This window comes from Convolutriloba macropyga, chromosome 3, assembly GCF_964194025.1.
Source record: "Convolutriloba macropyga chromosome 3, txConMacr16.3, whole genome shotgun sequence".
Classification (NCBI taxonomy): Eukaryota; Metazoa; Xenacoelomorpha; order Acoela; family Convolutidae; genus Convolutriloba; species Convolutriloba macropyga.
This window is the reverse complement of record NC_134470.1, coordinates 7,097,059-7,120,913: the sequence shown is the minus strand read 5'-3', so window position 1 is coordinate 7,120,913 and position 23,855 is coordinate 7,097,059. Positions and strand designations below refer to the sequence as shown.

Below are 23,855 nucleotides of genomic sequence, written 5' to 3'. Positions count from 1 at the left end.
GGGGGCGCTAGCGGAAAAGATCCTCAAATAGTATGTTAACCATTGTATGGGAATCTTTTCTGTTCAGAGTCTTTCTTTCTTCCTTTCCAATACTCAATTACGGTGGACACACCCACTTTTAGTCAAAAATGATGATTTCTTTTGCCACACAAAACTCCTGTGTTAAACAAACTTTTGACATTTGTTTTCCCAACTCAGTTTTAGCTGGTTTTTTGGTGCTTCCAACCTTTTTTCATAATGAGGGACTTTTCGTTTATGCTTCGTACAGAGAAAAGAAAATTACCATTTTGTTACCCTCAGGATCTAGATTTGATCTATAGATTATTTATCCAAAATTCGAAAAAGGTTAACAAAATAAAGAAAAAATTATTACTCGCGAGGGGGCGGGTGACTGATAGCGCTGAAATTGTAGATAAAAACAAACGGAGAAATTTGTATTAAATTTAGTTAGGTTAATTGGAGTTTTGATTGTCACGAGTAACTCTTCAGAATTTTAGACCCAAAAAGTTAACTACTCTTAAGCTATTTAAAAAAGTTCGGAGGAAGCCAATTACTTTGATTCTCTTTCTCAAAATTATGTTTCAAATTTTTTTTATCCATCTCGTTTTCTTGTTTTCTGCTGATTCAAAACTATTGTAGGAATCATTGTTTCTCTGCATCGAGCACATTTATTTTATAAAATAGAGGATTTCAGTCAATTTGAAGCTCGCCAAATTAAAAATTTCAACTACGAAATTGTCAAACAAAAAGCAACAAAAATTACTCTTTTCTGAAATCTAGAGTTCTATTTCAACAATTTCTTCCTATTTTGTCATAGTTAACCATTTTGATTTTTCAAAACAGCTGTTATCTAGAGAAATCAGGTTTATTAAGGAAACATCAAATCAACGGTATTCTTTAGTAAAGATTAAAAACTTTCTTATTTTTTTTTGTAATTCCCTAAATTATCCGAGCAGAATTTTAAAAAATAATACGCCTCCTCTAGCATAATACATTAAAGGAGACAAATTGAAAAGTATATGGTTTAGGGATCGCCAGAATGAAAACTTTGTTGCAAATGTTCATAGCTTTTTTGAAAAGTAGAAGAATTCTGTTTTTTGAAACTGATCTTCGAATTGATGTTTTTGAGTCTCTGGCGTTTCTGTTAACCTAAAAGAACTAAATAGTTCATCGATTGTAAAACAGCTCAAACAGGAAAACGATGATTTTTTATTGTGCTCATTTATCAAAAATGACAAAATTAGTTATTTAGAATAACACAAAGAAGACCTTAGGGAACGGTGACGAACCTTGTTTTAAAATCAGCCACCTGACAGAAAATTTATTTAAAATTTTTCTCTTGTTGCTAGGGTTTGTATTTGTGTCTTTGTATGTGTAATGTGTATAGTGTGCGTGTGTGTGGTTGTAATTTTTGTCTGTGTGCATGCCTTTCAAATTTTACTGCAATTATCTTTCGAGATTGTGCTCAGTTCTTTATTGTCTGCCAAAAAAACGTCATTTTTGGTTTGAACAGTCCAACTAATTTTCTCCAATGCATATAAGTTGCTTTCCGATGCTCCCAATGGTTTCCCTGAACAAAAATTGTTGGTTGTTTTTTCAGCCTTGAAAGGTATGTTTGAACATAGTGTGCTACGCAGAGGCTAGACCCGCACAACCTGGGTCAAGATGTGAGCGAGTAAAAGCTGAGAATTTTGAAACACTTGCGCTTGATATGCTGAAATCATGTATGGAATATGCTGAAAGTGAAGAAATGTGATATTTAATTGCTGAATAAAAATACTTTCAGCAATTATAAATCCAACTCATAAAAATTGTCAAAACATTTTTCAGCAAATATCTTACATTATTTTAGCTCCTCAAAAATTTCCAATATCTGCTCATTCCTTGCATATTTTAGTGAATTTCTTACAAAAACGGGAAAACGGGCATTTTTCAACTCATTACTAATATTAACTCTACAATTTAAAATTTTGGCACAATTCTAACATTATTTCAGCAGTTCGGAAAAATAGAGGATTTCAGCGCTTTCATCACATTCCTTACATAAAAATTTTACGTTAAATTTTATTACTCACTTTTGCTTTTAATGTAAACAGCATGTGCCATCTCTCGTTTTCGCAATTCTGAAGAGCCAGTAATTAAACAATGATCAATGTTGTTTTTTAATTTATAATTAACTTTTTCGGGGAAAGAGAACAACCGAAAAACGTCACACTTGCATTATGGCCAACGGAAAAAAGACATTTGCACTTAAGCAACCTGGTTTCATTCAATCAAGTAATATGGCAATATACTCTAGCTGCAGTAACTGCTCTATCTTAAGAGTTGACAAAATCATTTTATTTTAGAGGTTTTGCAACCCAACTAATTCTTAATTCGGATTGCTCTGGTGCAATGACTTTTATTCTTGCGCCGGTGTTGCTTCTGCATTTTTAGAAGTCGAACAAATTTAAGTGAAATCCGAACTTATAATGTTTCAATTTTATATGAAAAGCGTTGAAAATTCGTAATATAGGAACTGAAATTGTGTAAGATGAGCGGTAGAAGTACTGAAAATTATATAAGAAATGCGCTGACAGCCGCTGAAGAAAACTTTGCAGCTGATATGTTTTTCACAATTATCCGCTTAATGTGTTGACATGTGCTGTAATTATGTAAGAAATGTCTTAAAAATTCAGCACATTAAGTTAATGATTATTTAAATTTTATCCGCTGAAAACTATAGTTTTCAGCGGCTATCAGCGCATTTCTTACACAAAATCCAGAATCACTGAGGTTACGTCCACTAAATGTGTGTATATGGGTGTGTGTGTGTGTGCCATGTGTTTTTTGTGTTTTTGTGTGTGTGTGTGTGTTGGGGTGGGGGGATTGTATCTAACCTTGACCATCGGCAAACCCCGCTCTAGCAGCTGAGGAACCTTGAGCAGAACTCCATCCCCACTCCATCTGAAAGTAGTCAAACATTACAAAGCATCTTTTGATGGCATTAACCAGGCCACAAATTATGGCTGCTTGATAGCTGTTGAATGCGTCAATCCTTTCACTGAAGGCTCCCACTTTATACCACGTGGCCACATACCCCCACTCAGCCAAGAATTGAGGAATTTTTATTCGAATTAGGTCCTGGGCAAGTTCGAAATCAGATTCGTTCATTTGTCTTTTGAAAATGTTGTTGGCCAAGTTTACGTATTTGGTTGTTTGAACTCCAAAAACAAGTCTCGCCAGATAGTCGTCATAAAAAACGTCGAAGTTGTCTCTGCTGAATGTTGTCTGCTCCCACTCCAGAGTTTTTTCCCTTATAGTTGCATTGACAATGTCTTCATTCGAGTTGAAGTCTATAGAGAAGAAATTTGTACCAGTTCGTTGGGCACTGCAGGCGATTTCAAAATAAGAGTTATATGGGGCGTAATTAGACGGTTTAAGACACATGAAGTCGTAAAATTCATCTGCAGTGTCAACGTCGCTGTACATTGGGAGAATTACGGGAAAAGTGACACTTTCCAGCTCACTGGGTTGAAAAGATGTGAAAGTTGACTGGAATGTCATGTATCCATTAGTGCACACAAACAGCGAAGATTGATCATTTGAGCCGTATCTGAATGAGTAGCCGTTGTCAAAAAACTGTCGCGATGAGCAGGCGTCGTCAGTTTTGGTAGTGAAAGAGTCCCCGTGACTTGGTCCAAATGGAAACCAAAAGGGCTCTTCCAAATCATGGTTAGTCGATTCTATAACTCCAATAAATAAATTAGTTACTAACCAAATAAATATTGGCAATTTTTCTACCATTTTCAAACTTCTTTTTTGTAGAGTATTATATCTACACCTTATCAATTTTTCACTGCTATGTAGATGTTGTTGAAAAGTAATTATTATGAATAACTTTGGAGCATATTTTGGCAAGAACCAGCCAGCACTTAAATTAACTGTCAATAATTTCCAGAGTCATTTATTGAGACTTGCGAGTTGAAAAGATTACAAGTGACAGGAGGAAGAGGCGAGGCTTTCACAATAGCAAAGATTACTCGAGTCAGAAAAAATAAGAGACAATCAAAACGTTAGTACCTAACGTTACTATAAATTTTGTTTTCAATTACTATAAGATTGTAAACGTTTATAGTTTTAAACTGTCTAATTAGATTATAACTAGACTATTTTCACTTAAATACAAGAGTTCTTAAAGCTGGCAAGTGCACTATTGTGGATATTCTCAACACTTAAAATGATAAATAAAGAGAACAAAAGAAGATCATTAATTTAATTTATCTCAACAAAAAATTATATAGACGAGATCCGCTATTTTTTTCGGCAATATTTTGTTTTGTTTGCCCATCGTAGAAAAACACGACTGCTTGGACCTAACTAAGTTTATAAGAAAATGTTTAATTTCCTAGCATTTTGTTTGAAAGGCGACACTTATTTGTGGAAATTTCTGGAAATTTCTGGAAATTTTGAATTCGGAAGGGTGTTCTGGCCATCTCCAGTTTTGGATGGTAATTATACATTTGGTCATTATGCAACAAAACTTTGTGACGAAAAACTCGGATGCTCGGTAAGGTCTGTACGCACTTAATGTTCCGAACCCGATCATCCATTTTTTCTAAGTGTGTACCAAATGAAAAGACCTTCAAAATTTTCTACTCCTGACAGTATTAAGACTACAAGAAAAATGAATAACTGAATAAACAAAAAAAACAATTTTCACGGCAAAACTTTAATACCTAATTTTAAAAGACCTTAGTGCAAAAAACAAATACCAGCAAATAAGACCTCAAGAAAAAAAATACACGTCCCTAAAGAGAAAGCAGATGTGACCTGTCCTCAATGAAACTAAATAGCTCTTTGGCAAAAACAAAGAACGTCCAATGTCCAAAGACCCATTGAATTTTTCGGAGTACAAATAATTTGAAAAATCATAAAAAACATTAGATTTTAAAAACCAAATTCTAAATAAAATTACATACAACTCCCTAAAAAACATTGACACCCGTCCTGGTGACATTAAACTATGGGACATAATTCAAAATAACAACAGATAGAGAAATATGCTAGAATTAACAAACAGTTAACGAAAACACAAAGTTTTGAAAGCATTGAAATTTTAGCTATCCACTGAATATTATATAACAATATTTCCGCTTTATTTTATTTCGGTTAATGCACAAAAAATTTTGATAAGAACTTTTTGTAATAGGTGTATGATAAAAGACAGTTGAAAGAAAAATACATATTGACCATTGACAAAATTTATGAAAACGCATTGTGGCGAAGTCATCAAACATCGGTTGTAACATCGAACCAACAGAGGATATTAATTATAGAATCCCAAGAAAATGGATGGGACCTATCTTTGACGAGGCTGAGTTAGATGTAGACGAAAACAACAAAAGTAGCGGAGTTCGAAATTGATTTGAAATTTTTTGAACAGGATTAAAATCTAAATCAGAAAAAAACCATTAGCTGTCAATCAACAGCAATGAATAAATTCGATTATACTTCATTACAAAACAAATGAAGCCTCTCATTAATTAAAATGATTTTTATTGCCATTAAAGGAACAACAAATACTAGTGAACCCCAGAAATCCAATTAAAATGTGAGAAAACTGTCGAAGCCAAAAAATTTTTTTTTAATACAAACTTTTGTGTTTGTCAAACTGAGCTTGTTTGATGAACAAAAATAATGAACAAAAATGAACAAAAATCCAGAAAATGACATTTTTATGAAAACGAAAATCAGTTGTGACAAAGTCATTGAAACCACTATTTTTCAGCAGTATGCGTTCCATAATTTGATTATCAACACGAGAAGAAGTCATTGAGACGTGTCAGTAGAGACATTAAGTCTAACGACCTCAAAAAGAACTACCAAAACAGGCATAAAATTAAAAATTCAAAAGAAAAGTATCCGAAGATAGTATCGGAGCCACTAAAACCGTGAGTTATTTGCTTCAATTGAGCGTTTTTTCAACGACATCGGGACTTGTTCTTTTATGGTGATAACACTTCAAAAAGAACCAAAATTATGAACAAACGCCATAAATCAAAAAACGGTTATGAGAACTTGTTTTATCGAAGCCATAAAAGTAATGGATGAAAAGAAAAAGCACCAACCAGGTTAGTATTTATCTTAGCAAAAATTGTATGCAATCTCTAGATTATGGGTTTGAAACAAGTTCGCAGAAATGAGTTTAAAATTGAAGTAAACTTCAAAATCTCAATTTTTTCGAAAAAATTTCATAGTCATTACAGCCATTAGGTGATTAGCCACGGGCATAAAAGCCCATAAATTCATTTAACGTTTACTGAAACATAGACGGCAAAATAATGTTCGTATTTCAATCTTTTAGTGCTCAATTATTGCCAGTAGAAAATTTTATAAATCACAGCCAATCCCCGGTATAAAAAATTTTCGCTTTCAAAACTCTAACAAAATTTGACTCCACCCTGTCAACTTGAACCTACCCTCATGGTTTCTTTTTTTCTGATATTAATCAAATCGCACTCTGTCAGTGTTTGCAATTTTCTTTGCAATTTTTCGTTTTTGTTTGACTTTTTTCGGGTATTTGAATATATAAAGTGCAACTCAGATGGCTAAAATTTATCAGGTTGTCAAATCGCAATATGTCAGAGGGCTCGTGCTTGCGCTTTCAGAAGATAACTTTCTTAAATCATGTACTCAACATGTTTTTTAAAGCTGGTTTTAAAAACGTTTCTGTAGCAGATTAGACTTCCATATTTTACAATTGATTTATGATCAATTTTAAATTTCTGTAGCAGCCATCTTTTTTGGAAAAACAAGCTCAACCGACAAAAAAGAGAGTAATTTTTCAAAACGTTATAATCTTATGACGTTTAATTTTACGTGTATTATTAAACGTTTAATTTTTTTATTCTCCAGCTTTCTATTTATGTGAAGTTCTTCTTCTTTGACGTCTCAAGTTGATAAACGTATATAACGAAAAGAACATTGGACTGTGTTACAAACTCACTGAGGATTGTTGTTGGTTTTTGGAGCCACGGTAGCAGCACTTACTGACTAATAGACATCTAAATTTCTATTTCAATAAATTTCAATTAGTCTCAGTAGATTTAGCGTAGCACTCCAATTATTGTGCATAATCTTATCAAAAGTTTCACAACCGAAGAATGCAAAAAAATGTTAGTGTGTTTCATGCATGGAGTTGAATTATCAAAAAAGTATTCAAAATGTGATTTAAACAATTAAACGTGTTTTTGTTTTCGTCATTTTATAAGATAAGCATCATATACAAAAAAGAGCAAACACACTTGGAAACATAGTACAAGTTTTGATATAAAAGAAAAAAAAGGAGGCCCGTTAATGTGCGTTTGCACATGATGTTCCGATCCGAGCTCATCTATATTTTTGACTTAATTGTCAATCAAACAAAGAGATAACAAAAATAGAAGTTTGAGTTTTAAAAATCTGTTGCAAAACCTAACTACTGATTGAATTACACAATGCCATGCCTCAATACAACACTCACGCGATGTGCCATTAAAAAGACTACGGAAAAAAAACAAACAACAAAATACGTAAAAACAAAGACCTCAAGGCAAAAACTCAATATAAAAATTTAAAAGCACCTAGTAACAACGTCAAAATGCAATCAGATAAAACCCTAGCTACACAAGTTTTCTTTTTCCTAACTATACAGAAGATGGAAATTTTCCGTCTGAGACTAGGTAACAAGTCCTCAAAGAGAAGAAATAATGTATCTACAAAATTCAAAAATCAATCATCATTTTATAAACCAAATAATTTCAAAATCTTAAAAATTATTAACTTATTACAAAATAGTTCCTGATACATTTAGTAAAACGGGTTATGAAACGAACGGAACCTGTATTAGGTTAGAAAAAGCCATGTGATTGAACTAAAGATACAGAAAAACTCAAAAAAATACAAAGAATTTGAGGAAACCCGTAGTATCAACGCAATTTAAGTAAATAGCTCTCAACGAAAACAAAAAACGCGCTAAATTATACCTCGATGTGACAACAACGATATTTATTGTTTATAAGACATTACAACAAGCAAATCACTGACTATGAAAACATTAACAAAAACAGGCAAAATCCAAAAATTCTGTAGAAAAGTGAGAGAAGAATGTGTCGGAGCCATTTAAACCATAAGTTTTTGTCTGAAAACATAATCTATGATCAACTGAACGTCTTCTCTAGCCCAATGGCAGCTATCAACATTAGAAAGAAAAATAACCAAAACTTAAAAAATGAAAACTTGTGCATTGAAGTCATAAAACCCACAAAAAGTCATTTCATTACTGAGACTGACGTATTGTTAACGAAAATAAGTTTATGATTGGTTAATATTTAAAAAAATCTCCGATTTTTTTTCAAAGTCCTAACAGCCATTAGCTGTTCATTTAAAGCACTAGATAGGTTCACTTAATGCTAATTACAAAACCAATTGCTTTTTTAGTCAACAAGTCTATGCCATAGAACATAGCCAAAAAAACATGAGCGCGTCCTTGAAATCGATTTTTTGGTTCTTTGGGCTTCATTTGACTATAAAAGAAGTTTGTCATTAAGGGAACCTTGATATCAAAAGTAACTAGTCTCTAGGTGACTTAAAAAAACAAAAACAATTTGAAACGTTTTCTAAAAAAGGAGCTCTCAATTATAATTCGAATTATTTTGATAGTAAACTTCCCTATGAAACCGCAACTAGTCTTTTTATCGGCTTTCGGCTGTTAGGAACACAAAATTGATTCATTTTGTGGCGTAAAATGTAATTTTGAGTCTCTATTTTTAAAAAAGAATCTTAATTTGAACAAAAATTGCCCTACAAGTGAACAAAATTAAGCCAAATATCACGAGTTTACTCATAACTTTAAATCTCGATAACTCCTAGAAAAAAACGAAATTCAAAAATATCTTTTTAAGTCCGAATTATGTGCTGGACGATATTTTTACTACAATGAATACGTCAATCGAACAGTTCAGTTTAATGTTAAGTTTACTATCCGAACAAAAAAATCCCATTTGAGTATATATTTCCTCTCCCAAAAGTGGGGTCGGAACAACTACTAATTTGCTAGCAACATGAGAAATGGGGTTTTAAAATGATTATTGAGAAAAGTCCGAACAGATAAAAAGTGCTCTGTAGATTACAAGTCTCACTGTTGTTCCAAACTGTTCAATTTACCTATTTATTTAATTTTTGCGTGTTCAAAACAATTTCATTTATACGAAAGCTCACAACAACCTAATTGAAAACAAGTCAAAAATTAATTAAGATTTAAAGATAGTATTTCCGAAAAAAATTTGTAGAAAACAGAACGGACCTAAAACCATTTCAAATTTTCAATTTTTTCTTGTTTTTTGTTGTAAGTTGAAAGATTCGCTGGAAACATTGATTTCCCAGTTTCAGCTATAACTGACAACGAAAAAATTTGCAAGTACGATCTTTTCAGAAAAAAAATCAAACTGAGATTAGTTGCTTCTTCCGATTATCACCAGATTAGTAAAAAGATATTCGTCTCTCACTTTTTCTAATTCTACGGCACAGCAAAAGACAAACCATGAAATTTTCTGATTTAAGTTAACAGATAAATGGAAAAAAAAGACAGCAAAATTTATAGAATTTCTTGAGCGTGGTCTTTTTCGTTATTCTGTTCGCTCTAAATAATTTTTCGAAACAGTGTATTTACCGGAAACAAAACAGTTTCTCCAAAAATTGGAGACATTTTTAAACAACATTTATCGCCATCGTTTTTCTTAAAAAAAGGACGAGAAACTAATATCTTATGTTGATTTATTTGTTTCTGAACTGGTCTCCAGTTTTATTAATGATTTTCAAATTGTTTCAATGTTTTGTCATTTTGTTTTCTGATATATGTGAAACGCTGAAAGAATTGGTTTGGGATTTTTGTCTGTTAATACGAGCCGTATGTATCTCAATTATTCACTATACATGTAATCACCGATCTGTATTCCGAGAAAAGATTTCAAAAACTTGTGAAATAGCTCAAAATGAGTCTTTAATTGAAATGAAACTTTAAAGCAAATGTACACTACAACAGTGTAATTGTGTACACTTCAATGTAAGTGTGTTATTTATACACGGTCCGACTACCCGGACCGATAATTTTCCCCAAACAATAACGGGGAAAGTATAAAGAGTGTAAAAATAAAAAAAAATTACCCCTATTTCTCCGCTTAATTAACGGTGGAAGAGTGTAATTTCAAAAAATAAAGGTGGAAGGAGGTAGTCATTTTGGTTATAATGGTAATTCTATAAAAGTGTAACTTTTTATCAGTCCACCCTAAATTACACTCTTTGCAAAGAGTGTAAAAAGAGTGGAGAAAGAAAATAGTGGAAATACAGTGTAAATTTACACTCTTATCCTCTTTTCCCCTATAAATAGGAGTTGAATACAAATTACACCCTAATCCCCGTTCATTAAAGGCGGATTAGGGGTGAAACTTGGGCCCGGGCGACAACGACCCAGGTGTATGTTTGACCAACCAAAAGAGAAGAGATGAAGTGTGTTCGGAGTGGGCTTACTTTGAAAACTGGATCGACGCCCGATCAGATGACAAGAAGGAGTTTGCGAAATATAGCCAAAAAAGCAGCTATGAGAACAGATCATTGCTACCTCTTCCTTTTCACGGCGTTACGAAACCTAAGCTCTTTAAAACATGTGAGCTTTTCGAAATGTAAGCTTTGAAAAAGCCTTTGCGACCAGGCATTTTTTGCACATTTACCCAATGCCCAATTACCCAATGCTTTCTGATCTTTTCGTTCAATAATCCGATTAGAAATTAGCAGCCGTCCTTACAAAGATGTTTTGACATGCCTAAGTGAGGAACAATATAATCCCATGTTCGGTTGTGATAGTTTCATATCAATTCCCAGGGTCAATTTTATTATTGGTTGGCTAAATAGTGGTTCTGGTAATTTTAACAATGGTAAATAGAAGCTGGAATTCTGATCTTTGCGTTCCAAAACCCAATTACAAATTAGCAGCCGCCATAACAAGGATGTTTCGACATGCCTAAGTGAGGAACAATATAATCCCATAATCGGTTGTGATAGTTTTATATCAAGTCCGACGGGCAATTTTATTATTAGTCGGCTAAATAGTGGTTCTGGTAATTTCAACAATGGTAAATTGAAATTGACATCGGGTAAAATGGCAGGCTGGGTGTAATGACATTGGGTGAAATGGAATTCGGTAAATTGCCCTGACACCTTTAAGATACCATATGACAATAAGGTAGTGTACGGTAAATGCATTAGATAAGGCTCCATCCTGTAAAAGACAACCAGGAGATATCAGAACAACATGGAGGTCAACAGTCGCAGAAGACCAAGAGCCGGTCTTGAAGTCACCCCGAATGCGCACTGACACCTGGAAGAAAACATGGAAAAAACTGTGGAAGAAGAAGCGATGGACCGGTCAAAATGGCGTGCTGTCGTTCGAGACTAACTACGTGTGGCTGCCCGGGCCGAGGTGTCAACGCTAAAAATCGCAAAATTATGTAAGATTGGCGTTGAATGCGTTGAATTTATGTAAGATCTACGCTTGAGCGTAGATCTTACATAAATTCAACGCATTCTACGCCAATCTTACATAATTTTGCGTTGAATTTTGGCGTAGATCTTACATATTTAGCGTTGAATTTTAGCGTAGATCTCATACATTTAGCGTTGAATTTAGCGTAGATCTTACATAAATTCAATGCATTCAACGCCAATCTTACATAATTTTGCGTTGAATTTTGGCGTAGATCTTACATATTTAGCGTTGAATTTTAGCGTAGATCTTACATATTTAGCGTTGAATTTTGCGTAGATCTTACATAAATTCAACGCATTCAACGCAAATCTTACATTTTTTGCGTTCCAATTTGGCGTAGATCTTACATATTTAGCGTTGAATTTTAGCGTAGATCTTACATATTTAGCGTTGAATTTAGCGTAGATATTACATAAATTCAACGCATTCAACGCCAATCCAACATATTTTGCGTTGAAATTTGGCGTAGATCTTACATATTTAGCGTTGATTTTTAGCGTAGATCTTACACATTTAGCGTTGAATTTAGCATAGGTCTTACATAAATTCAACGCATTCAACGCCAATCTTACATATTTTGCGTTAAAAGTTGGCGTAGATCTTACATATTTAGCGTTGAATTTTAGGGTAGATCTTACATATATTCAACGCATTCAACGCCAATCTTACATAATTTTGCCTTGAATTTTGGCGTAGATCTTACATGTTTATCGTTGAATTTTTAGCGTAGATCTTACATATTTAGCGTTGAAATTAGCGTAGATCTTACACAAATTCAACGCATTCAACGCCAATCTTACATATTTTGCGTTGAAATTTGGCGTAGATCTTACATATTTAGCGTTGAATTTAGCGTAGATCTTACATAAAATCAACGCTTTCAAAACCAATCTTACATATTTTGCGTAGAATTTTGGATTAGATCTTACAAATTTAAGGTTGAATTTGTTGAATTCCATTTCAGACCTTTTTATTATTTCAAAAGTTTTTCAAGTTTTTTTTCAAAAAGTCAATTTTTTCACTGTTTCGACCCCGATACTTCACAGGTGAGAAAAGCGAAGTCAGCAAAAAAACCACTTTTTAGTGCTCTTTTATAGTGCAAAATCCAATCGAGACCATTTTACGATTTCAATTTTTTCAAGTTTTTTTTCAAAAAGTTAATTTTTTTTAACTGTTTCGACCCTATACTCTACAGGTGAGAAAAATCAATTTTTGGTGCTCTTTTATAGTGCAAAATCCGTTTCAAACCATTTTAAGATTTCAAAACTTTTCAAGTTTTTTTTCGAAAAGTTAATTTTTTCATTATTTCGAACCCTATACTACAAAGGTGAGTAACAAGAAGTCAGAAAAAAATCTTTTTTAGTGCTCTTTTTTAGTGCAAAATCCAATTCAGATCATTTGAAGATTTCAAATTTTTCAAGTTTTTTTTCGAAAAATTAATTTTTTACTGTTTCGACCCCTATACTGCACAATTGAGAAAAATGAAGTCAGCAAAAAAATAACCATTTGATCTCTTACGGTGCAAAAATTATTTCAGACCATTTTAGGAATTAAAATCTTTTTTCAAAACTTAAAAAAATTTAAATTTTTCCCAGTACTTCTCACATGATAAATGCGTTGAAATTATGTAAGATCTAGGCTAAATTCAACGAAATATATGCAAGTTCTACGCTAAATTCAATGCAAAATATTTAAGATCTACGCTAAAATCAACGCAAAATATGTAAGATCTACGCTAAATTCAACGCAAAATATGTAAGATCTACGCTTTATAAGCATTGCGGCTCATAAAGAAACAAAGGTACGGTGGCGAAATGGTAGAAGAGGCGACAAAAAAACAAGAGGTCAGTGGTTCGAGTCCCATACCCAGAATTCTACGTGTTGATTTTTTGCAAGATCAACGCTAAATTCAACGCAAAAATATGTAAGATCTACGCTGAATTCAACGCTGAATATGTAAGATCTACGCTAAATTCAATGCTAAATATGTAAGATCAGCGGCAACTAGCGTTGACAAGTTGGAAAAGTCACTGCAATTTTCTTACATAATTTTGCGTTGAATGCGTTGAATTTAAAGACAAAAATTCAACGCATTCAGCGCAAAATTATGTAAGAAATGGCGGTTCTGAAAATAATGGCCAACCAGAATCGAGTTCAAATTACAGAACAAAATGTCAGATGAAAGTGCTGCATGAGAACTTGAAAAATGTAGTTGAGATGATGTTATAAAATTAAGCTATTGTTCAGAAAAAAATAACTGTATTAACATCAATATGAAAAGGAAGCCGCCTTCAAACAAGAAATCGCTTTCTATTACTCTCAAGGGGTTGAAATTAAAGTGCTTTCCTTATTTATTACAACCAGAGTTGAAAAATTTTAGGTATGTCAGATTTCTCGCTTGTTTTCTTTGGTTTCCTACTAGCACCGTACTATGAATTATTAAATATGGACAGCATAGAACCATATAAGATCCTTGTATGAAATCAATGACAATTCAAAACAGGTGCACACACTTTCAATTCAAAGTCAAGTTCTCGGTAGACAAGTCAGAAGTTTACTTTTTAGTCAGATGAAAGTCAGACTTATGTCAAGTCTGTTCAGACTACGGTCAAAATTGTCAAACATTTCAAGAAAATGAGTACTTGTAAACAAACCAAAATTGAGTACCAGAATAAGAGCACTTTAAGTGCGTAAAACATAGGGCTGATTAGGCCGGAATAAATAGATACAGATTAACGTAATTTGATTGATTGCATAGCCCAATTCATTTTTACCTGACCGGTAATCTTTGCATTGCCTAGAATTTGTTCGCTAATTTTCCACAGCAGATATTTTTAAAATTGTTCTCGAATTATATCGACAAAATAATAGTAGTGCTAGTTCAACCATTATTCCCAATTTATTAGCGGCAGATCATAGAAACATCGAATTATGCGCAACTAAAGAGTTTCTGGGCCAACAGGGGCATCACAGCAAACACGACGAGTAAAGTATACAGCGCATGCGTTCGTAGTGCTCTCTTGTACAGTGCGCAAAAATGTGTCATCAATAAAGCTGACCTGGCAAAACTAGAGGCCCTTGGGAACCGTTGTACTCGTCGCTAACTTTGCAAGGAACCAACCATTGACGCCAAGACGCTGCGAACAGCAGCGAAAGTGGACATGTCCATACGCACCCTCCTCTGTCAAATTGTCAAATGAGACTGAATAAGTGCGGACACGTGTTTCGAATATCATATGAGAGGATAACAAAAGATGCAAAGACCTTCGACAAGGCTCCCTAGAAGAAAAAACCATCAGGGGGATCAGAAGAAGCATGTAGGTCAGCAGTTGCAAAAGACCTGGAGTTGGTCTTGAAGTCACACCAAATGGGCACTGACAGTTGGAAGAAAACATGGAAAACAACTGTGGAAGAAGTAGTGATGGACCGGTGAAGATGGTGTGCTGTCGTTCGAGACACACTACGTGTGGCTGGTGATGGGCAGCAATGCCTGATACCATGATGATGAGATCAGAGTAGGGAATTCTCACAACTTCAAGAATTGAAGAGGGAAGTCAGTTTAATATAGAATTAGCAGTTTTTTCCACCGCTTCTTTTGTAGACAATTTACAGGTCAATAGTTCTCAATAAATCATTTTTGTGAGAAAGACTGAAATTTTGAACAAGGAACAATAGTTCTGAAAATATTGGCCAACCAGAATCAATCGAGTTCAAATTACAGAACAAAATGTCAGATGAAAGTGCTGCATGAGAACTTGAAAAATGTAGTTGAGATAATGTATTAAAATTGAGCTTTTGTTCAGAAAATAATGACTGTTTTAACATTAATTTGAAAAGGAAGACGCCTTCAAACAAGAAATCGCTTTCTATTGCTCTCAAGGCGTTGAAATTAAAGTGCTTTCCTTATTTATTAAAACCAGAGTTGAAAAATTTTAAGTATGTCAGATTTCTCGCTTGTTTTCTTTGGTTTCTTACTAGCACCGTACTAAGAATTATTAAATATGGACAGTATGGAAGCATATAAGATCCTTGTATAAAATCAACGACAATTCAATAGGGGTGCACACAATTTCAATTCAAAGTCAAGTTCTCGGTACACGAGTCAGAAGTTTATTTTCTAATCAGATGAAAGTCAGACTTATGTCAACTCTGTTCAGACTACGGCCAAAATTATCAAAAATTTTTATAAAAATGAGTACCTGCAAACAGACCAAAATTGGGTACCTGAATAACCGCACTTTAAGAACGTAAAACATAGGGCTAATTATTCCGGAATATATAAATACAGATTAAAGTGATTTGATTGGTTGCATAGTGCGATTAAATTTTACCTGATCGGTAAAAATTGGTTGATCTAGAAATCGTTAGCTAATTTTCCACAGCAAATAATTTTACAATTGTTCTCTAATTATATCGACAAAATAATAGTATTGCTAGTTCAACCATCGCCCTCAAGTTGTTAGCGGCAGATAATAGCAACATCGAACTTCGCGCAACCAAAGAGTTTCTGGGCCAACAGGGACATCACAGCAAGCACGATGAGTAAAGTATACAACTCATGTGTTCGTATTGCTCTCTTGTACACTGCGCAGAAATGTGTCATCAAGAAAGCTGACCTGGCAAGACAAGAGGCCCTTGAGAACTGTTGCATTCGTCGGTAACTTTGTATGAAACCAACCAATGACGCCAAGACGCTGCGAACGGCAGCGAAAATGGACATGTCCTTACTCACCCTCCTCTGTCAATTTGTCAAATGAAACTGAAATAGTGCGGACACGTGTTTCGAATATCATTTGAAAGGATAACGAAAGATGCAAAGACCTTCGATAAGGCTCCCTCCAGGAAAAAACCATCAGGGGGATCAGAAAAAACCTGCAGGTCAGCAGTTGCGAGAGACCAGGAGTTGGTCTTGAAGTCACCCCAAATGGGCACTGACACCTGGAAGATAACATGGAAAACAACTGTGGAAGAAGTAGTGATGAACCGGTGAAGATGGCGTGCTGTCGTTCGAGACTCACTACGTGTGGCTGTTGATGGGCAGCAATGCCTGATGCCATGATGATGAGATCAGAGTCGGGAATTCTCACAACTTCAAGAATTGAAGAGGGAAGTCAGTTTAATATAGAATTAGCAGTTTTTTCCACCGCTTCTTTTTGTAGACAATTTACAGTTCAATAGTTCTCAATAAAACGTTTCTGTGAGAAAGACTGAAATTTTGAACTAAGGAACAATAGTTCTGAAATTATTGGCCAACCAGAAACGAGTTCAAATTACAGAACAAAATGTCAGATGAAACTGCTGCATGAGAACTTGAAAAATGTAGTTGAGATAATGTATTCAAATTGAGCTTTTGTTTAGAAAATAGTGACTCTATTAACATCAATTTGAAAAAGAAGACGCCTTCAAACAAGAAATCGCTTTCTATTGCTCTCAAGGGGTCGAAATTAAAGAGCTTTCATTATTTATTACAACCAGAGTTGAAAAATTTTAAGTATGTCAGATTTCTCGCTTGTCTTCTTTGGTTTCCTACTAGCACCGTACTAAGAATTATTAAATATGGACAGTATGGAAGCTTATAAGATTCTTGTATGAAATCAACGACAATTCAACACGGGTGCACACATTTTTAATTCAAAGTCAAGTTTTCGGTAAACGAGTCAGAAGTTTATTTTCTAATCAGATGAAAGTCAGACTTATGTCAAGTCTGTTCAGACTACGGTCAAAATTGTCAAACATTTCAAGAAAATGAGTGCTTGTAAACAAACCAAAATTGAGTACCAGAATAACAGCACTTTAAGTGCGTAAAACATAGGGCTAATTAGGCCGGAATAAATAGATACAGATTAACGTAATTTGATTGATTGCATAGTCCAATTCATTTTTACCTGACCGGTAATCTTTGCATTGTCTAGAATTCGTTTGCTAATTTTCCACAGCAGATAGTTTTACAATTGTTCTCTAATTATATCGACAAAATAATAGTATTGCTAGTTCAACCATCGTCCCCAAGTTGTTAGCGGCAGATAATAGCAACATCGAACTTGGCGCAACCAAAGAGTTTCTGGGCCAACAGGGGCATCACAGCAAACACAATGAGTAAAGTATACAACGCATGCGTTCGTAGTGCTCTCTTGTACAGTGCGCAAAAATGGGTCATCAAGAAAGCTGACCTGGCAAGACAAGAGGCCCTTGAGAACGTTGCATTCGTCGGTAACTTTGCATGGAACCAACCAGTGACGCCAAGACGTTGCGAACAGCAGCGAAAATGGACATGTCCTTACGCAACCCCCTCTGTCAAATGAGACTCAAATAAAGCGGACACGTATTTCGATTACCATACGAGAGGAACAGTGGCGTGCTATCGTTCGAGACTCACTACGTGTGGCTGGTGATGGGCAGCAATGCCTGATACCATGGTGATGAGATCAGAGTCGGGAATTCTGACAACTTCACGAATTGAAGAGGGAAGTCAGTTTAACATAGAATTAGCAGTTTTTTCCACCGCTTCTTTTTGTAGACAATTTACAGTTCAATAGTTCTCAATAAAACGTTTCTGTGAGAAAGACTGAAATTTTGAACTAAGGAACAATAGTTCTGAAATTATTGGCCAACCAGAAACGAGTTCAAATTACAGAACAAAATGTCAGATGAAACTGCTGCATGAGAACTTGAAAAATGTATGTGAGATAATGTATTAAAATTGAGCTTTTGTTCAGAAAAAAATAACTGTATTAACATCAATATGAAAAAGAAGCCGCCTTCAAACTAGAAATCGCTTTCTATTACTCTCAAGGGGTCGCAATTAAAGTGCTTTTATTATTTATTACAACCAGTGAAACAGTGAAACCAGAGTTGAAAAATTTTAAGTATGTCAGACTTCTCGCTTGTTTTCTTTGGTTTCCTACTAGCACCGTACTAAGAATTATTAAATATGGACAGTATGGAAGCATATAAGATCCTTGTATAAAATCAACGACAATTCAATAGGGGTGCACACAATTTCAATTCAAAGTCAAGTTCTCGGTACACGAGTCAGAAGTTTATTTTCTAATCAGATGAAAGTCAGACTTATGTCAACTCTGTTCAGACTACGGCCAAAATTATCAAAAATTTTTATAAAAATGAGTACCTGCAAACAGACCAAAATTGGGTACCTGAATAACAGCACTTTAAGTGCGTAAAACATAGGGCTAATTAGGCCGGAATAAATAGATACAGATTAACGTAATTTGATTGATTGCATAGTCCAATTCATTTTTACCTGACCGGTAATCTTTGCATTGTCTAGAATTCGTTTGCTAATTTTCCAAAACAGATATTTTTACAATTGTTCTCTAATTATATCGACAAAATACTAGTCTTGCTAGTTAAACCATCGCCCCCAAGTTCTAGGCGGCAGATCATAGAAACATCGAATTCTGCGCAGCTAAAGAGTTTCTGGGCCAACAGGGGCATCACAGCAAACACGATGAGTAAAGTATACAGCGCATGCGTTCGTATTGCTCTCTTGTACAGTGCACAAACATGGGTCATCAATAAAGCTGACCTGGCAAAACTAGACGCCCTTGAGAAGCGTTGCAATCGTCGATCACTTTGCATGGAATCATCCAGTGACGCCGAAACGCTGCGAACAGCAGCGAAAATGGACATGTCCTTACGCAACCCCCTCTGTAAAATGAGACTCAAATAAAGCGGACACGTGTTTTGATTACCATACGAGAGGATAACGAAAGTGGCTAAGACCTTCGATAAGGCTTCCTGCTGGAAAAGACCAACAGGGGGTATCAGAACAACATGGAGGTCAGCATTGGCAAGAGATCAAGATTTGGTCTTGAAGTCACCCCAACTGGGCGCTGATACATGGAAGAAAACATTGAAAACAACTGTGGAAGAAGTAGTCATGAACCGTTGATGGGCAGCAATGCCTAATACCACAATGATGAGATCACAGTCGAGAATTCTGGCTATGGGGACTCTAAATATTTCACGAATTGAAGGGGGAAGTCACTTTAAATTAGATTTTACAGTTTTTTCAACCGCTTCTTTGTGTACTCAATATTCAGTTCAATAGTTCTCAAACAAACATTTACGTGAGAAAGACGGAAAATTCGACTAAGGAACTAGAGTTCTGAAAATAATGGCCTACCAGAAACGAGTTCAAATTCCAGAACAAAATGACAGATGAAACTGCTGCATGAGAAATTGAGAACTATAATTGAGATATTATTTTCAAATTGAGCTATTGTTCTGAAAATAATAACTGTATTGATATCAATATGAACAAAAAGCCGCCATCAAACAAAAAATCGATTTATATTACTCTGAGGGGGTCGCAATTGAAGTGCCTTCATTATTTATGATACCTAGAGGTGACAAATTTTAAGTAGGTCAGATTTCTCGCTTGTTTTCTTTGGTTTCCTACTAGCACCGTACTTAGAATTATCAAACATGGACTGTATGAATGCATATAAGATCCTCGTATAAAATCAACGACAATTCAACACGGGTGCACACAATTTCAATTCAAAGTCAACTTCTCGGTACACGAGTCAAAAGTTTATTTTCTAATCAGATCAAAGTCAGAATTTTGTCAAGTCTGTTCAGACTACGGCCAAAATTGTCGACAAATTTATAAAAATGATTACCTGTAAACAGAACAAAATTGGTTACCTAAATAACTGCACTTTAAGTGCGTAAAACGAAGGCCTAATTATGCTGGAATAGATAAATACAGATTAACGTAATTTGGTTGATTGCATAGTCCGATTCAATTTTGCCTGATCGCTAATCTTTGCTTGGACAAGAATTCGTTCGCTAATTTTCCACAGCAGATAATTTCACAATTGTTCTCTAATTATATCGACAAAATAATAGTATTGCTAGTTCAACCATCGTCCCCAAGTTGTTAGCGGCAGATAATAGCAACATCGAACTTGGCGCAACCAAAGAGTTTCTGGGCCAACAGGGGCATCACAGCAAACACAATGAGTAAAGTATACAACGCATGCGTTCGTAGTGCTCTCTTGTACAGTGCGCAAAAATGGGTCATCAAGAAAGCTGACCTGGCAAGACAAGAGGCCCTTGAGAACGTTGCATTCGTCGGTAACTTTGCATGGAACCAACCAGTGACGCCAAGACGTTGCGAACAGCAGCGAAAATGGACATGTCCATACGCACCCTCCTCTGTCAAATGAGACTCAAATAAAGCGGACACGTGTTTCGATCAGAACAACATGGAGGTCAGCATTGGCAGGAGATCTAGATTTGGTCTTGAAGTCACCCCAAATGGGCGCTGATACATGAAAGAAAACATTGAAAACAACTGTGGAAGAAGTAGTGATGAACCGTTGATGGGCAGCAATGCCTAATACCACAATGATGAGATCACAGTCGAGAATTCTGGCTATGGTGACTCAATATTCAGTTCAATAGTTCTCAAACAAACATTTATGTGAGAAAGACAGAAAATTCTACTAAGGAACTACAGTTCTGAAACTAATGGCCAACCAGAGTCGAGTTCAAAATCCAAAACAAAATGACAGATTAAACTGCTGCAGTAAAACTAGAGAACTGTAGTTGAGATAATGTATCAAAATTGAGCTATTGTTGGGAAAATATTAACTGTTTTGACATCAATATAAAAAGAAGCCGCCTTCAAACAAGAAACTGCTTTCTATTACTCTGAAAAGGTCGCAATTAATGGGCCTTAATTGCTTATGACAACTAGAGGTGAACAATTGCAAGTATGTCAGATTACTCGCTTGTTTTCGTTGGTTTCCTACTAGCACCGTACTAAGAATTATCAAATATGGACAGTTTGAATGCAAATAAGATCCTTATATGAAATCAACGAAAATTCAGCAAAGGTGCACACATATTTAATTCAAAGTCAAGATCTCGGTACACAATTCAGAAGTTTACTTTTTAATCAGATGAAAGTCACACTTATGTCAAGTCTGCTCAGACGACGCCCAATTTTGTCGAAATTGTTTTAATAAGATGAAAGTCAGACTTATGTCAAGTCTGCTCAGATGACGAACAATTTTGTCAGAAGTTTACTTTTTAATCAGATGAAAGTCAGACTTATGTCAAGTCTGCTCAGACGACGGTCAATTTTGTCAGAAGTTTACTTTTTAATCAGATGAAAGTAAGACTTATGTCAAGTCTGCTCAGATGACGAACAATTTTGTCAGAAGTTTACTTTTTAATCAGATGAAAGTCAGACTTATGTCAAGTCTGCTCAGATGACGAACAATTTTGTCAGAAGTTTACTTTTTAATCAGATGAAAGTCAGACTTATGTCAAGTCTGCTCAGATGACAAACAATTTTGTCAGAAGTTTACTTTTTAATCAGATGAAAGTCAGACTTATGTCAAGTCTGCTCAGACGACGAACAATTTTGTCAGAAGTTTACTTTTTAATCAGATGAAAGTCAGACTTATGTCAGGTCTGCTCAGACGACGGTCAATTTTGTCGAAACTGTTATAAAAATGAGTACTTGTAAACAGACAAAAATTGGGTACCAGAATAACCGCACTTTAAGTGCGTAAAACATAGGGCTAATTATGCCGAAATAGATAAATACAGATTAGTGTAAATTGACTAATTGTAGTCCGTTTCAATATTACCTGATCGGTAATCTTTGAATGTACTAGAATTCGTTTGCTACTTCTCCAGAGCAGATATTTTAATAATTGTTCTCTACTTATATCAAAGAAATACTAATATTGCTAATTCAATCATCGCCCTTAGGTTTATTGCGGCAGATCATAGCAACATCGATATTCGCGTAACTAAAAAGTTTCTGGGCGAACAGGCGCGTCACAGCAAACACGAAGAGTAAGGTATACAAAGCATGCGTTCGTAGTGCTCTCTTGTACAGTGAGGAAATATCGCTCATCAAAAAAGGTGACCTGGTAAGACTAGACGCCCTTGAGAACCGTTGTTATCGTCGGTAACTTGGACCCAATCACTGACGCTGAGTCGCTGCGAACAGCAGCGAAAATGGACATGTCCATACACATCCTCCTCTGACAAATTGTCAAATGAAACTGAAATAGTGCGGACACGTGTTTCGAATATCATATGAGAGGATAACGAAAGATGCAAAGACCTTCGATAAGGCTCCCTCCAGGAAAAAACCATCAGTGGGATCAGAAAAAACCTGGAGGTCAGCAGTTGCGAGAGACCTGGAGTTGGTCTTGAAGTCACCCCAAATGGGCACTGATACATGGAAGAAAACATTGGAAACAACTGTGGAAGAAGTAGTGATGAACCGTTGATGGGCAGCAATGCCTAATACCACAATGATGAGATCACAGTCAAGAACTCTGGCTATGTTGACTCTAAATATTTCACGAAGTGAAGGGGGGAAGTCACTTTAAATTAGATTTTACAGTTTTTTCAACTGCTGCTTTGTGTACTCAATATTCAGTTCAATAGTTCTCAAACAAAAAGTTACGTGAGAAAGACGGAAAATTCGACTAAGGAACTACAGTTCTGAAAATAATGGCCTACCAGAAACGAGTTCAAATTCCAGAACAAAATGACAGATGAAAATGCTGCATGAGAACTTGAGAACTATAATTGAGATATTATTTTCAAATTGAGCTATTGTTCTGAAAATAATAACTGTATTGATATCAATATGAACAAAAAGCCGCCATCAAACAAGAAAACGATTTATATAACTCTGAAGGGGTCGCAATTGAAGTGCCTTCATTATTTATGATACCTAGAGGTGACAAATTTTAAGTAGGTCAGATTTCTCGCTTGTTTTCTTTGGTTTCCTACTAGCACCGTACTAAGAATTATCAAATATGGACAGTATGAATGCATATAAGATCTTTGTATGAAGTCAACGACAATTCAAGACGGGTGCACACAATTTCAATTCAAAGTCAAGTTTTCGGTAAACGAGTCAGAAGTTTATTTTCTAATCAGATGAAAGTCAGGCTTATGTCAACTCTGTTCAGACTACGGCCAAAATTGTCAAAAATTTTATAAAAACGAGTACCTGAAAACAGACCAAAGTTGGTTACCTAAATAACTGCACTTTAAGTGCGAAAAACATAGGCCTAATTATGCTGGAATAGATAAATACAGATTAACATAATTTGATTGATTGCATAGTCCGATTCAATTTTGCCTGATCGCTAATCTTTGCTTTGACAAGAATTCGTTCGCTAATTTTCCACAGCAGATAATTTCACAATTGTTCTTTACTTATATCGACAGAATACCAGTGTTGCTATTTCAACTATCGCCCACAAATTATTAGCGAAAGATCATA

At 35.1% G+C, this 23,855-nt stretch overlaps 2 protein-coding genes across 2 annotated transcripts in view; one reads left to right on the top strand and one right to left on the bottom strand.

The window, feature by feature from the left end:
• Window positions 1-3,786, bottom strand: part of LOC142336100 (uncharacterized) — a 31,263-nt gene extending 27,477 nt beyond the window's left edge. The window contains exon 1 of the mRNA XM_075384643.1: window positions 2,880-3,786. Within this exon, the coding sequence (XP_075240758.1) occupies window positions 2,880-3,786 (907 nt within the window). The remainder of the gene's footprint in view (window positions 1-2,879) is intronic.
• LOC142336816 (uncharacterized) overlaps window positions 1-23,855 on the top strand; it is a 173,032-nt gene that overhangs the window by 103,143 nt on the left and 46,034 nt on the right. The gene's annotated exons all lie outside the window — the stretch shown is intronic.